General features: G+C 45.8%; 1 protein-coding gene across 3 annotated transcripts; it reads left to right on the forward strand.

The window, feature by feature from the left end:
- The first annotated feature begins 659 nt into the window (after positions 1–659).
- NUP54 (nucleoporin 54) lies at positions 660–12,892 on the forward strand. Of its 3 annotated transcripts, XM_054632490.2 has the most exons (13): positions 662–851; positions 2,496–2,657; positions 4,628–4,711; positions 4,817–4,957; positions 5,593–5,822; positions 7,895–8,082; positions 8,534–8,730; positions 9,506–9,560; positions 10,136–10,229; positions 10,699–10,806; positions 11,174–11,293; positions 11,631–11,741; positions 12,071–12,892. In XM_054632490.2, exons 1-13 carry the CDS (start codon positions 800–802, stop codon positions 12,197–12,199), a joined length of 1,671 nt encoding a protein of 556 aa, XP_054488465.1. In that variant the 5' UTR covers positions 662–799; the 3' UTR covers positions 12,200–12,892. The 3 variants fall into 3 exon arrangements, 2 of the variants coding, with proteins under 2 accessions (XP_054488465.1, XP_054488463.1); XR_013181953.1 differs by lacking the exon at positions 12,071–12,892 and having other exon boundaries at positions 660–851; positions 11,161–11,293; XM_054632488.2 differs by lacking the exon at positions 2,496–2,657 and having other exon boundaries at positions 663–851.
- Positions 12,893–13,610: the final 718 nt, after the last annotated feature.

Genomic DNA, 13,610 nt, shown 5'->3' on the forward strand with positions numbered 1-13,610 from the left:
CTAAGATCTACAACACAATACATTCATCACACTATTATTTCCATGAGTGATACACAGATATTATATTGATTACACCACTATTTCTATAAACATCACAATGCATGCTTAAGCTCATAGATTATATTTTATTAACATGCAGCTAAAAAGTTATCATTGATGCTATTTCTAAATACTTGTAATCACTAACAACATGCATAGGCTAATACATAAGTGCAAAAGCCAATATTATCTGGTCGTTTTCCACACATGGCAGGGAGTGGAGCACGATGGGCTTGAAGGTGCCTTCCAGACCAAGCCCTCCTGGCATTCTGTGACAACATTGTCACCCCAAATCTTGTTTTCTGGGAATAATCATGGGGAAATGGAAGGAAGCCGTTCCTCCCGACTGTGGGGTACCTGTGGGAGCCCTCACTGGGAAGGAATTGTGTCATGTCCCCGCCTGCCCGCCAGCTCCTACAGCGGGGACACCCAAAGGAACGGCGGCTCTGTGGTCCCGGGCTTGGGGAATACCGGGAGTGCCCGCGATCCTCATGGAAAAGCTGCTCGGCTTTATTCTTCTTAATTTATTTCCCTTGGGACATTAAGCCTCTCCCGGCGCCCCCGTCCCGCTGCCCGCAGTGGTACAGCCCTCTGGCGCGCGCCGATTGCGTCAACGGGCGTCGGCTGCGCCACCCGGAAGCGCTTTGGCGGCGGCGGAAAAGCGGCGCGTGCGGCTGGTTTTGTTTGTGGCTGGACCCGCCGCGGGGGCTCGTACGCGCCTCCCGCGGGGGCCTCCGCTCGCCATCCCACGATCGGCCCCATGGCCTTCAACTTCAGCGCCACGGCGGGAGCGGGGGCCGCCAACCCGACCGGTGAGCGCGGGGGGAACGGGGCGCGGAGGGGCGGGGCGGGGGGAGCCGAGCGGCGGGCAGCGCGTGCCCCCCCCCTCCTGGCCAATGAGAGCCGCGGCGGCCGGCAGCGCATGCCCCCCCGCCAATGAGAACAGCGGCCGCCTCAAAGGGCCGTGGGTGCCCCCCGGCCAATGGGGAATCGTGGCGGCGGCCCGTGCTGTCCCCCTCGTGCCGCCCCCCCCGCCAATGGGAACCGCCGAGGATGGCAGCGCGTGCCCCCCCGCCAATGAGAACGGCGGCCGCCTCAGGGACCTGCGCGTGCCCCCCAGCCAATGGGGATCGCGGCCCCCTCAACGGCCCGGGCGTGCCCCCCCGCCAATGAGAACTGCGGCGGCCGGCAGCGCGTGCCCCCCCCACCAATGGGAATCACTGCCACCTCAGGGACCCGTGTGTGACCCCCCGCCAATGAGAACGGCGGCGGCGGCGGCCCGCGCGTGCCCCCCAGCCAATGGGAGCGGCGTTGGCGGGCAGCCCGTGCCCCCCAGCCAATGGGAGCCGCGGCCGCCTAGAGGCGCCGTCCCGCGCCCGGCCCGGCCCCCGGTGGGTCCGGGAGTGGCTCTTTAGGCGCTTGTGATGAGGTAGTCAGGTCCCTCGGATCAGTATTTTCTTGCAATAAATTAATCGTTTGGACGAGATGCCCTTGGAAGTTCATTTTTGAGCAAGGTAAAATACAGCGGTTAACTTGTAAAGTTAGACTTTTCCCCCTCTGCTTTTGTCACTGTCAGTCATGGTGAAATGTAAGACAGAGCTTTCCGTGCCCTCAGTTAGTAAAATAATTAATTGTTGACTCCAAACAAGTCCTTTGGACGGGACTCATCTTTGCTCTAGTTAACCTGAATTTTACCATCTCTTTTACAAACACTCTTTCTGGGTCCATCTGAAAGTAAAACATTGCCTTGTGCTGCCTGTACATTGTGGCAAGGTTTATGACATTCACAGACCCATGTCAGAGGGAAATCTGGGGTCACACTTCAGGACTTCCCGTTGTCTGTCTAGCATGAAACTGTTTCAGCTGCATCTCAGGGGTGCTGGGTACATCAGTAAATCCAGCAAGGCTGAGGTGGGCAGATTTTGGCAATAGAACTTGAATAAGTCTGCCCTAGAGTAGCTGAGGCTTATGTGGTGCCTCAGCTGCTGGAGCTGAGTTTTGTGCTTATTCTGTTGTCATATATCTGAGTGTATTATTTGTATGAAGATGATTTACTCTTCCCTTCCTGATAGCTTATGAATTAATTTTGACATTATCTGTTACACTTAACACAGATGCAGCTATATTGAGCAGTCTTAGGTTGTTAAAAATGACTGCTAATGTGAATATTGAATTTCAGAGATAAGGCTTTGAAATAAGGTGGGGAAATGCTGCTGCTTTATGCACTGTATAATTAAAAAATAATGTCTTTACAGCAGCAGTGTGTTGAGCTTTTCAGTGTCCTCCTTGTGTCAAATAAATAATGTTTAATGCCAGTTAATACCTTTTACTCTTGTGTCTAACTCTGCCTGTCTTGCTCATGGTGATGGAAAAATGCTTCAGCTTTTCTCTCCTGGCACCTACCTTTCACTCAGAACTAATGTTGCCTTGCTCTTTTTCTGCTTCCCGCTCGTCAGGATTTGGTGGGCTTGAAACTGCAAACTCCACTGCCAGTGGGTTTAATTTTGGGGGTTTCGGATTAACTGCTAATCCCGCGGTGAATTTTAATATTGGGAATTTCGGTGTTTCCACTACCTCAACTCCACCTTTCAATTTTGGTAACAGTCTGGCAAGCGCAGGTAGATAATGCGTACATACGTGTTCTGTGGTAAATGTTACAGCAGGGGTCCAAGAATTGCATCCCTCACTGGGGATCTGTGTCTGCTAAGTAATCCTCATATCCAGTGAAGACTGGCCATAAAAGCTCTGGAAATGGAATGGGAGGGGTTTTGCCTGTTAAATTCTCAAGGAATAGTTTTTGAGGAAAAATAACCCTGTAGGCAAAAGTCTCTGGAACGGGAATGAATCCAGGTGATCCCGAGCAATCCCAGAGCTGGTCCCTTTTCCCTGTTTCCTGACATGAGATTCTTGGACTACTGCAGTCATGTTTCCATCTTCCCCCGTGTCTCCTCATCGGCCTTGCGTTGGCTGTCATGAACACACCACACCTCAGTAGTTTCTGTGCAGAAACGATTTGTATACGACCGGCACAAAGTCAGAGCCAGCTGTGACCTGTTCCCCAAAGCTGCCAAGTGTCCCAACACCGCCCTGCCCCAGCTCTCCGGCGGTGCTGGTGCTCCAGGGAGGCCTGCATGGGATGGGGGCACTGGGAGGTGGCCAAGGAAGCCTTTTTTATGGAGATCCATCAGATCAGAGCCATCAGCTGATGTCATTTCACCTCAAATATTTCCCATTCCCTATGAAAACTTTGGACTGGATGGATTTCTAATGCTTGTGTAGGTGTGGAATTAGCCCCAGGGGTCCGGTTGCTGCTGCTCGTATAGGAATTCCGTCCATCCCACAGTGTCATTGCTCTCTGTGTCAGCACCTCTCATCTGTTCTGTGCACTCCAGCAGTCTCATGGGGTTTATTTGCTGTAAACACTCTTCACTGGCTTCATTTGAGCTGCACCAGAAGAGACCATGGATAGTCCATTTGATATTTAATTTGATGCTTTGGTATTGAATTTGTAGTCTCAGGCCCTTTTCAAGAAAGAATGACTAAATTTGCAGTGGGTACAAAGGTACCTAAAAATGGTGTTATCTGCTGGTGCTCCTGCCTGGGTGTCCTGCTCGCTGGCAGGACTGAAACATGGATGTTACAGGGAACAATTTCTTGTGCCCACTCACATCAAAGTGTTTGCTGAATGGAAATAAAATGCCCTTGCATATCAGCTTTGATTTATGCTTTGCTTTTGGTTTGTGGACAGGAGGACTGTGAGTGTAATAGATCTTTTTTTTTTGCTATTGACATGTGAGTGAGGAGAGGCAGCATCTTTGTGACAAATCCTTTGTAGCAGGCTGTCTTTTGTCTTTTGAGCCCGTGTAAAAGCAGCATGAGACACAGAGACCTTGCTTTCCCAGGCGGGTCAGCGCTCCACAGGCTGCACCTTGGGCCAGTGCCATTGGCACCACCGGAGCTCAGGTGCTCACTTGGGTCCTCTCCTGCTGGCCAGTGACTGCTTTTCCTGAAAATCTGTGGAAGGCCGATTGCTTTTGCATCCATCTTCCTATACTAGTGGCCGAACCTCTAAATGAGGTGTAACGGGAATGATCATTGGGAAACAAGGCTTTAAAAAAAATGACCCTGTAGAAATTTACACAACTGTGTGTATCTGGCCTCAGGTTTCCAGAGGTTAGGACTGTTTGTAAAGTTCACAAAACATCGAGTTGTTTATTAAACACTTAGTAGTGACATTGACCAGAAGTATTTCTGAGAACGAATGTAAGAAATAGTACTGTTAGTTGTGTCTGTCACTAGGGAAAGCGCATCCCTCTGGTAAAGGACCAAGATGTCAGTTGACTGCTGCCTTTTTATTTGCTTTTGTGACACACCATACAAGTTGTGGCTTTGTGGTCCATGTTTTCTCCCCCATTTCCTTGGGCGATGAGCTCGGTGCCCATGCTCAGTGTGAACTACTTGCTTGTGCCATGTGCCATCCGTCTGTCAGCCCCTGTCACCATAACCCCCGAGCCGTGCGGTCGGTTGTGGTGTTGTGCCCAGCTCCGGGGCCGTGTGCCGCCGCCTTACCGCAGTCTGTGTTCGGCAGGTGCCTTTGGAGGCTTTGGGACCACCACCACCAGCGCGGCACCGGCGTTCAGCTTCTCTGCTCCCACCAACACCGGCACCGGCGGTAAGGGACTGAGGGACTGACTGCCTGCAGAGCAGATCCAGGAGTGCTTTGAGTTGCAGGGCTGCTGTGCTCTTCTTCTCAGTAATCATGTACTTGTTTCCGCAGGACTCTTTGGTGGTACCCAGAACAAAGGCTTTGGATTTGGTACCAGTTTTGGCACAGGAACTGGAACCGGCTTGGGTAGTGGGTTGGGAACTGGGCTAGGCTTTGGAGGCTTTGGAACCCAGCAGCAGCAGCAGCAGACCAGTGAGTATGGCCTTTGGATTTACCCATCCCTTAGCAGTGAAAGCGCAAGACTGTCATCTTCTGTTGCTGCGGTAGTAGGACAAAAGTGTATTGTAACAGGAGGCGGTTTGACACTTTAACTCTTAAACTAGAGCTCAAGCAAGTCTCTGAGCTTCACCCTTGAGCTTCCAACAATATTTACCCCTTTGGTTTAATGCTGGTAGAATGTAGTTAAAGAATTGATGTTACAGTCACAGCATTACTAGAAAGGGGAGGAAAAAGGCATTGAGGTTAATTTAAATGGGAGCTGGATAATAAGCAGCTTCAGGCTCTGAGTCCACTGAATTTGTAACAGCCGGCCTGCCTCTCAGATTTAGGTATTGAGGGTGCCAGATGGTGACATGGATCAATACATGTGTCTCGTTAAAAAAAAAAAAAAATTCTTCTAATGTATTGTTCAGGAGCTTCTGTTGTAGATGATGAATGGCTGTAAAAAGACACTTAAGAAACATGATCTGATTTTAATTAATTTATTTGTTTGGTAGTTTTATTTTGCTTCTCAGAATCTGATAAGAATAAGAAGTGATGCTAGTGATATGTGATAGCATGGTCACGGTTGGTCAAGGGGTTCATTTGTTTCTCTTCATCCCACCCAGCATTAGGCACTGGGTTGTTCAACCAGCCTGCCCAGACCCCCGCTCAGTCCAACCAGCTCATCAACACAGCCAGCGCCCTCTCGGCCCCGACACTGCTGGGAGATGAGAGGGATGCCATTCTGGCCAAATGGAACCAGCTCCAGGCCTTCTGGGGCACGGGCAAAGGGTACTTCAACAACAACATCGCTCCGGTGGAGTTCACGCAGGAAAACCCCTTCTGCAGGTTTAAGGTATGGCATGGTTCAGCTGCCCGCAGAGGGCGCCAATCCCTTACTCTGCTGAGGCTGAGCAGCTCATGGGTGTTAAACCAGACTTTGTCACTGGTAAGAGTATTCTGAAACAGTATTTTTCCAGGTAATCTGCACAGTTCTGATGCATACTCATTAAAAGGTTTGAAGATGCTGGAAATCTGGGTGGTGTGGAGGGACTAGATAATGAGCCCAGATGTGGAGCATGAAACTAACAATTTCATGTACTAGCATTCAGGTTAGTGTGTGTATACTTCGAACAGATCTCTGGAAATTAATTTTAATGTGTGTCTGTGTATGTTACAATAAGACAGAAACAATTAAAAATTACCTTCTTGTCTGAAAGAAACTGTGAACATTTGGAATAAGAACTTCGGGGTCTTTCTTCCTTGCTTTGTCTAGATTAAAATAACCCTCTATGAATCTGGCCTGTGCCAGGTTTAAAATCCACCAGCCTTTATCCTTGCCAGTGCTCATGCTGACTCCGTTCCCTGTGTGGACTCGTCAGCAGTTCCAGATCTTGCTTCTCATGTTGACAAATTCATGGCTCTCCATCCTCCACAAATCCTGCACCTGCTGACTGTCTTGCTAAGCCTCAGGCTTGTAAGGGGATTTGGGGCAGGCATGGTGACACCCTCCAAAGCTGATCCTTTGGAGTGCGAACTTTGTGTCCTGAATGTAGGTTAATACTGAATTAAGTCCAGTGTTGATTATGTACATTATGAGAGTTCTGTAATGTTTTTGCAGCAATTGTGCCTGCCTAAAAAATGTTTGGTTTTGTTGCATCACCTTTTTCAGTGTTACCTTGAACATTTTATTACCAATGCACCTGAAAGCTTATTTTCTTGTAAGTTGTTGTCTGGAATTGCTTTCACAGTTTCTGAGCTTTGAAAAATTGCCGCACATAAGTTGTGTGACACAAAATCGGTTATTTTAGAGTTTCATTTACTAAAAAGAAGAGTCTTAAGGTTAGACAATACCAGATACTAGGTTTACCCTTGTCCCTGTGACTGGAGCATTTCTAATGCCATGAATTCACGTGCCATAAGTGAAATACTGACAAGTTCCATCTGTGTCACCAGTGAAGATGCCTGCAAAAACTAGGGGAGAAGGTGGCACAGGGATAGGAACAGAGCATCATAAGATATTTTGGTTATTGCCACTGAAACACCCAGCATCAGATAAGAAAGAAGCATTACATGAAGAGTTGCACTTGTACACAATTCCAGCTCTAGGACGCATGAGAAGCATGCAGCTCCAGACCAAGAAATGCATGCTGCTCTAAGTCATGTGTTACAGGCTGTTGTTTGAAGTACCGCAGTGAAGTAAAATACATCTGTTCTAGTTTGAAAATGCTGTGTTGCATAAAGAGATTGTGGAAGTTATTTAAAACAGAAATACCAGAGGTGTCATGTGTTTAAAAACGAATTCTTCCTTAGCTGTCACTGTTGTGCTCCATGGCAGGATGGCTGGTTCTGCGAGGCTCACTATGGCAGGGGATTACCCTCTGCTGACAAAACTGAGCTCCTGGGCACATCCCCAGCTCATTTCTCTCTTCATGAGGGGAAAGGTGCAGGTCACCCACCCACATGCAGTGTCAGGGCCTCACCAAACCCTTACTCTCCACCCTGTCACCAGTGCCAGCGTGGGGTGACAGCTGATAGGCAAGAGGAGGTGAAAGCTGCCACTCTGTTTTTGCTTGTAATAAAGTCTGATCCTCTGGTTCCATTTGCAATTTGGAAAAAGGGTCAGTTTGTAAAATGTTCCTGATTGCTGTCAGCTCTGCTGTGTTGGCAACTCCCCTGATGGAAAAAGGATACTTAGGAACTTTTTGTAAAAATCCAAACTGTTTCAAAAGCGGCTGTACTGATGGCTGTGTGAGAGATTGATTTAAAAGGGGATTGATTTCATGTTTGTGCATTTCTGAATAAATTGTGAGTTAAATTTGGAACCAGCTGCTCTAAAAACGGAGGGATTTAGCCCCTCCCCTTGATGCCACAAGGATATGCATTTGCTAAGTAACATACCTTCATTTTTCATGTGTTCCTTGGCAGGCTGTGGGTTACAGTTTAATGCCCAACAACAAAGATGAAGATGGCCTCGTGGTCTTGGTGTTTAACAGAAAAGAAGCAGATATTCGAAGCCAGCAGCAGCAGCTCGTAGAATCACTACACAAAATTTTGGGAGGAAACCAGACCCTCACTGTCAATGTCGAAGGTGTTAAAACAATGCCCGATGACCAGTACGTGAACTTTGCACAGGGTTGCCCATTTGTATTGCATGTTAGAAAGGGTTGGTGCCTAAGTCTACTGTCTCCCCTTCTCCTTGATTTTAGATCTCTTCATCCTGAGTTTGATTTGTATCTCTTATTCCTTCATATAGTTTTTCTTACAACATTAAGGCCAGTGCCTTTCCAGAGATTTTAGGTTATTCTTAATGCAGTACTAGTATCACCATAGGATATGGTTGGTAAAACTGGGAGGAGCAGAGAATGTAATGGTATTTACAGCTTTTCTCTCTCTCTCCCTTGCTGTGTTAAACCCTGCAGCTACTGGTACTTTACATCTCACTTGGTAAAGATGTTAAAAGTCAGCTGGGAGAAGTGATAGCTTGGATTTTGGGTGGTTGTGTATTGTGTTACCTCCTTCGTGCTGCTGACCTTTTCCTGACGTTCCGCATTTTGTCTCGCTCAGGACAGAAGTGATCATTTACATTGTGGAGCGCTCCCCCAACGGCACCTCCAGGAGAGTTCCCGCAACAACCCTCTATGCCCACTTCGAGCAAGCCAACATCAAATCATCCCTGCAGCAGCTGGGGGTCAGCCTGTCCATGGCCAGGACAGAGCTGTCGCCAGCACAAGTCAAGCAGCTCCTGCAGAACCCTCCTGCCGGTGCGTGGGCTGGGCCTTCTGTGCTCTCCAAGAAAAAAGCTGGTGTCAGCTGGAAAACACCTGTGAAAATAATAAGAAAAAAAGAAAAGTTAAAAATCAGAATAATCATGTCCTGTACTCACTTGCAGTTTTCAGATGGCTCTCTTAGCTTGCCTGTGTGGCCACAGACAGCTTTGCACATATAGCTTTGTTTTAGAGTAGTTAAGGGCTTCTCATGTAATTTGATTAGATGACTTACCTTTGTATCTATAGCTTTTATATATGTCCATGTTTAGGATATGAAAGGTTATGAAATCTGGATTGGAAAAGGCACTGGGCCTAGTCTTGCAGAAAAGTCAGAGCTAACTCCTACTGAGATTATTTTGCCAACTGATTTGGTACTTTGATCACTTAGTTACTGATTTTTTAAATATTTGCTCGTTTCACACAATAAGCAATTTCAAAAGGACATATGACCCAAGTGTGGCATATAATGGGAACAGTAGGAATTTCTGCCTTTCAAGTATGGATTATCCAATGGGAGCACCTATGGGTTATTCCTTTCCCTTGCTTTCAAACCACTGCTTGACAGCCTTTGGGTCTGAATTTACTGTCCCTGCTCAGGACCAGGAGTTTTAAAGAACTACCCTAGTTTAATTAACCTTAATTTGTGCAACAGGCATTTGGGTTAGCATAGTTCATAGGGTTTGTGTATTGCACAGCGTTTTTTTCCTGGTTAGCAGCTGTACTATCTCTCAGATAGCCCTACTAAAAATCCTTTTTTCTTCTTTTTTAGGTGTTGATCCTATTATATGGGAACAAGCCAAAGTTGATAATCCCGATCCTGATAAGTAAGTCAAATAGTATGTCCAAGTGTTGAAATATTGCAACAAGGCTTGGACAGGGGAGAAAGAGATAATAATTGCATAGTACCCTTCAGATAACTTGTGAAAAAGTTACTTGAGTACAACTTGGCCAAGTGCTGATCCCCTTGAAAGCAGTGAAGATTACTGGAGGTGCCTGTCTTAATCTCTTTACCCGTTAGGCGCTTAGGAGCTGTCAGGATAAAGAGTCTTACTTGGGTTCCTTGGAGGAGTGGTGTCCTCCATTACATGGATTAGTTATAGTGACTTATTTTTTGCAACTCTTATGGTTTTTTCTCTTTCCTGCTGAAGGTGCTGCACCTTTGTGCCCTCCAGTGGTTACAGATAAATTGGGCTGGTTTCTTTATGAAAAAGGAACAGGTTATGGGGAATAGTTAGGACTCTAAAACTAAGCAAAAGAAGATATGGTTATGTATTAATTTATAAAAGATCAACATAATCTGTGACTTAATATTAGATTCTGTTTCATAATTATTAACCCTTACCAGGTTTGATGTGTCCAGTATAGAAACACGTTGTAAGAAATATTTGTGTTCTCCTAGGCTTATTCCTGTGCCAATGGTGGGTTTTAAGGAACTGCTGAGAAGATTGAAGGTCCAGGATCAGATGACCAAACAGCATCAAACTCGATTAGATGTAAGGTTGCTCATCTTTATCATGACTTGCTGTTGACAAAGGATGCGCTATTAAATGCACCTGGCCCTGTGTGTTCAAAATGGAAACATGAACCATTGTCTTAATATATCCCTTAAATAGATCTTTGCCCAAAAACTGAGCAGAGTGGTTTGGCTTTCATTTGTTTCAGGTTCCAGCTTACTGTTTTGTTACAGGCTAATCCACACCCGCTCCATTAAGTCCATTGGCACAAACTTTTAACTTTGGGCAACCAATTTTCCAGTACCTTCTGAAAATCCCAGTTGTGTATGAAAATAAATACAAAGCAGAACAGTAGACGTAGAAGAAAGCTTTCTAAAATCATCTGGGTCAAGGACACCAAGTTGCTGAGTGGTGTAGTGTCATGAAGCTTCCAGTTTTAAATCAGGCCTACCTTGTTCTACTATCAAAAACTTCTCTGGCTTCCAGTTAACTCCCATCTCCTCCGCAGATAATATCAGAAGATATCAGTGAGCTGCAGAAAAACCAAACGACAACTATGGCAAAAATTGCACAATACAAAAGGAAACTGATGGCACTTTCACACAGAACTTTGCAGGTAACAGAGATAATCTAAATAAGTCCTTTGACACACTCTAGTGCCAAGCAGTCTCAGAGGGAAGAAGAACCTGTTCCATCTTGTGCAGGCCAGTGCTGAAAATTATTCTGACCTCAGCTAACCGGTGTTCATTTAAGTACCAGGCAGAGCTGTCAGGGAAAGCTCAGGTCTGCTGCACTTGGGAACCTTCTCTCTCACCTACCCAAAACCACAGGACTGCCCTGAGGTCTTAAAACAGCAGACTAAATGACACAACAAATCCAGTGAGAAACAGGCTGGAGGAAGGACAAAAAGATGTAGAGATGGGCTGGTGGGGAGAAGGATGGGCCAAGTGTTCTCTAATGAACGTCAAAGGCTTCTTTTGTAGGTGCTAATAAAGCAGGAGATCCAAAGGAAAAGTGGTTATGCCATTCAAGCAGATGAGGAGCAGCTTCGTGTACAGTTGGATACAATTCAGTGTGAACTTAACGCACCCACACAGTTCAAGGTGAGTGGCTGACAGCATTTGGCTAACACCTCTGGAGCTTCCTCACTGAAAACATGTCAGTTTTCCAAACCACACGTGTATATTAGTTGTGGAAGGCTTTCAATCTCAGTGTGATAGGTTGTAGCATTGTGCTCTTTGCTTATAGCCAATAGGTATTTCAGTAGTTTTGAGTTCTTGGAAATCATGGAGTCACTTACCCTTTGCATGTCTTCCAGAACATCTGAAAATTGTATGAGCAGCAATGCTTCCAGCCCTGGAGACTCAAGGAATGGTAGATGCTGGAGCTGTGACAGCTGAAAATGAGTTGTGTTTGATTTAAGCCTGTTTCTCTTCCCAGGGCAGACTGAATGAGCTCATGTCCCAGATCAGGATGCAGAACCACTTTGGAGCAGTGCGGGCTGAAGAGCGCTATTACATAGATGCAGACCTCTTAAGGGAAATCAAGCAAGTGAGTGTTACTGGGTAGAACCCTGGCCTACTCTTTGAGCTTGATCATTTAAGCCAGACACACACTGACTGGATCTAGATTGTCATGTTGCCTTGTTTGATCAAGTCATCCTTGTAATTGGTCTCAGTACTGGGGCACCAAGCTATTGTACAAAACCACTCTGTGGAGATAGGCTGTTAGTACAGAAAATGCTGTTATTCCTTCCTCAGAGAAATTATGCCAGGATTATCAATGTGCCAATGCCACCAGTCATGACACTTCTGAGAAATATTACCTAGTAAGTTTGTGAAGTTGAACAGTACTCACTCTGGTTTCTGAACTATCTGCAGCACCTGAAGCAGCAGCAAGAAGGGCTGAGTCACCTAATCAGCATCATCAAAGATGATTTGGAGGACATCAAGCTAATAGAACACGGGCTGAACGAGAGCATTCCCATCCGAGGGGGAGTCTTCAGTTGACTGGTGGAGGTTTACACAGAACATGGTAGTGGAGTTCATGGCTCACCTTCCAAGGCTAAAACTGTTGAGGTAAAATAAAACACGTATCTTGTAGGAGCAAAATGGTATTTTGTCTGTTACTTTTAGAATTAGCAAAGCCTCTTCTAAGCTTTTAAAATTGACCTTTGGAAGGTTTATATTTTATAAAGCTGTATATGCTTTAACAAAAGAAGGAAAACTGAATCTGTTCAGATACCATTTTACTACAAAACTATATGTACTATTGTACATTTTTTTCTTTTTTCTTCTTTTTTTACAACGGCATTGTCCTAAAAAATGCAGTGCTGAGGGGATTATTTCACTAATGACTCAGTTTGTGGAAAGCTTAGCCTGCTTCCATGTTTCTGTCAGAACAATCAAGTAGCACCATTGTGTAAACAGCTAACTTAAATCATTACACAGATGTTTGTTGCTGTAACTATGTTGTTCTCTGCAATACCAGTCAATTACTGGGGCAAGCTGCAGAAAGTTCATGTTTCCAGTTTCTGTTCTTCCTTTGGAGTGCAAGGATCTGAAGGTTATGTTTTGATCACTTTACATATATGAATTATACAAAGCTTTGCTGCCCCTCTAAGTAACAGTATGTCTGGACATTGTCTTCTGCCTTTTTTAAAATCACCCAAAAGTAATAAATTCAGTCTGAATTTGTAATAAGTGGTGTGTGGTGTTGGCTCTCAGTGACATCAGCAAAGCAGCGACGCTGCTCCCAGCTCCAGGTAAGTGCACTTCACTCTGCTCCAGGCACTGCAAGGTAGCAGGCTGTCAAACCCAGTGTCACAGAGCTGCTTGGCAGCCTCAGTCCCCAAACCAAAATGAAAGGTGTGGCCCCTAGATCCTACCTGGCAGCAAGTGCTGCAGAGCAGGTACCTACTCACCCCATGCCATGGAGAGAGACCTGCTTTTCCCCTCAGTACCAAAGTCACCAAAAACAACTGAAACAAAAAACAGTGTTCTGCAGTAGGAGTTTGTACAGCAGAAAAAAACATGGAAGGGGCAAAATCAGTTTGTTCATTAGCCATCAAAATTAATTCCATTCATTAAATTTGAAGGATGGAAAAATAGAAATACAACTGCAATGTGCTGGGACCCCTATTGTGCATTTGAGAGTGTTTGTGGAAGCATGATTCCATTGCAATTGAAAAAGCATATGTGGAACTCTAGATAAGGGGGAACAGGATTAGTTTCCTTTTGGAAGCATAGTTCCAGTTAATAAACTGTCTGCACTGGGCAATGAGCTCTGTAAGAAATTGAGTGAGGCTAGAATTCTCTTTTGGAGGCTGGGGTAGCAGTCTTAAGTCTTCTGCCATGGGGCCCCTGCCAGACTGTGCTGCTTGTATTTGACAACCACATTGTTTCTTGTTTTGCAAACTCT

This window comes from Agelaius phoeniceus, chromosome 4 (assembly GCF_051311805.1).
Source record: "Agelaius phoeniceus isolate bAgePho1 chromosome 4, bAgePho1.hap1, whole genome shotgun sequence".
In the NCBI taxonomy this organism is placed as follows: Eukaryota; Metazoa; Chordata; class Aves; order Passeriformes; family Icteridae; genus Agelaius; species Agelaius phoeniceus.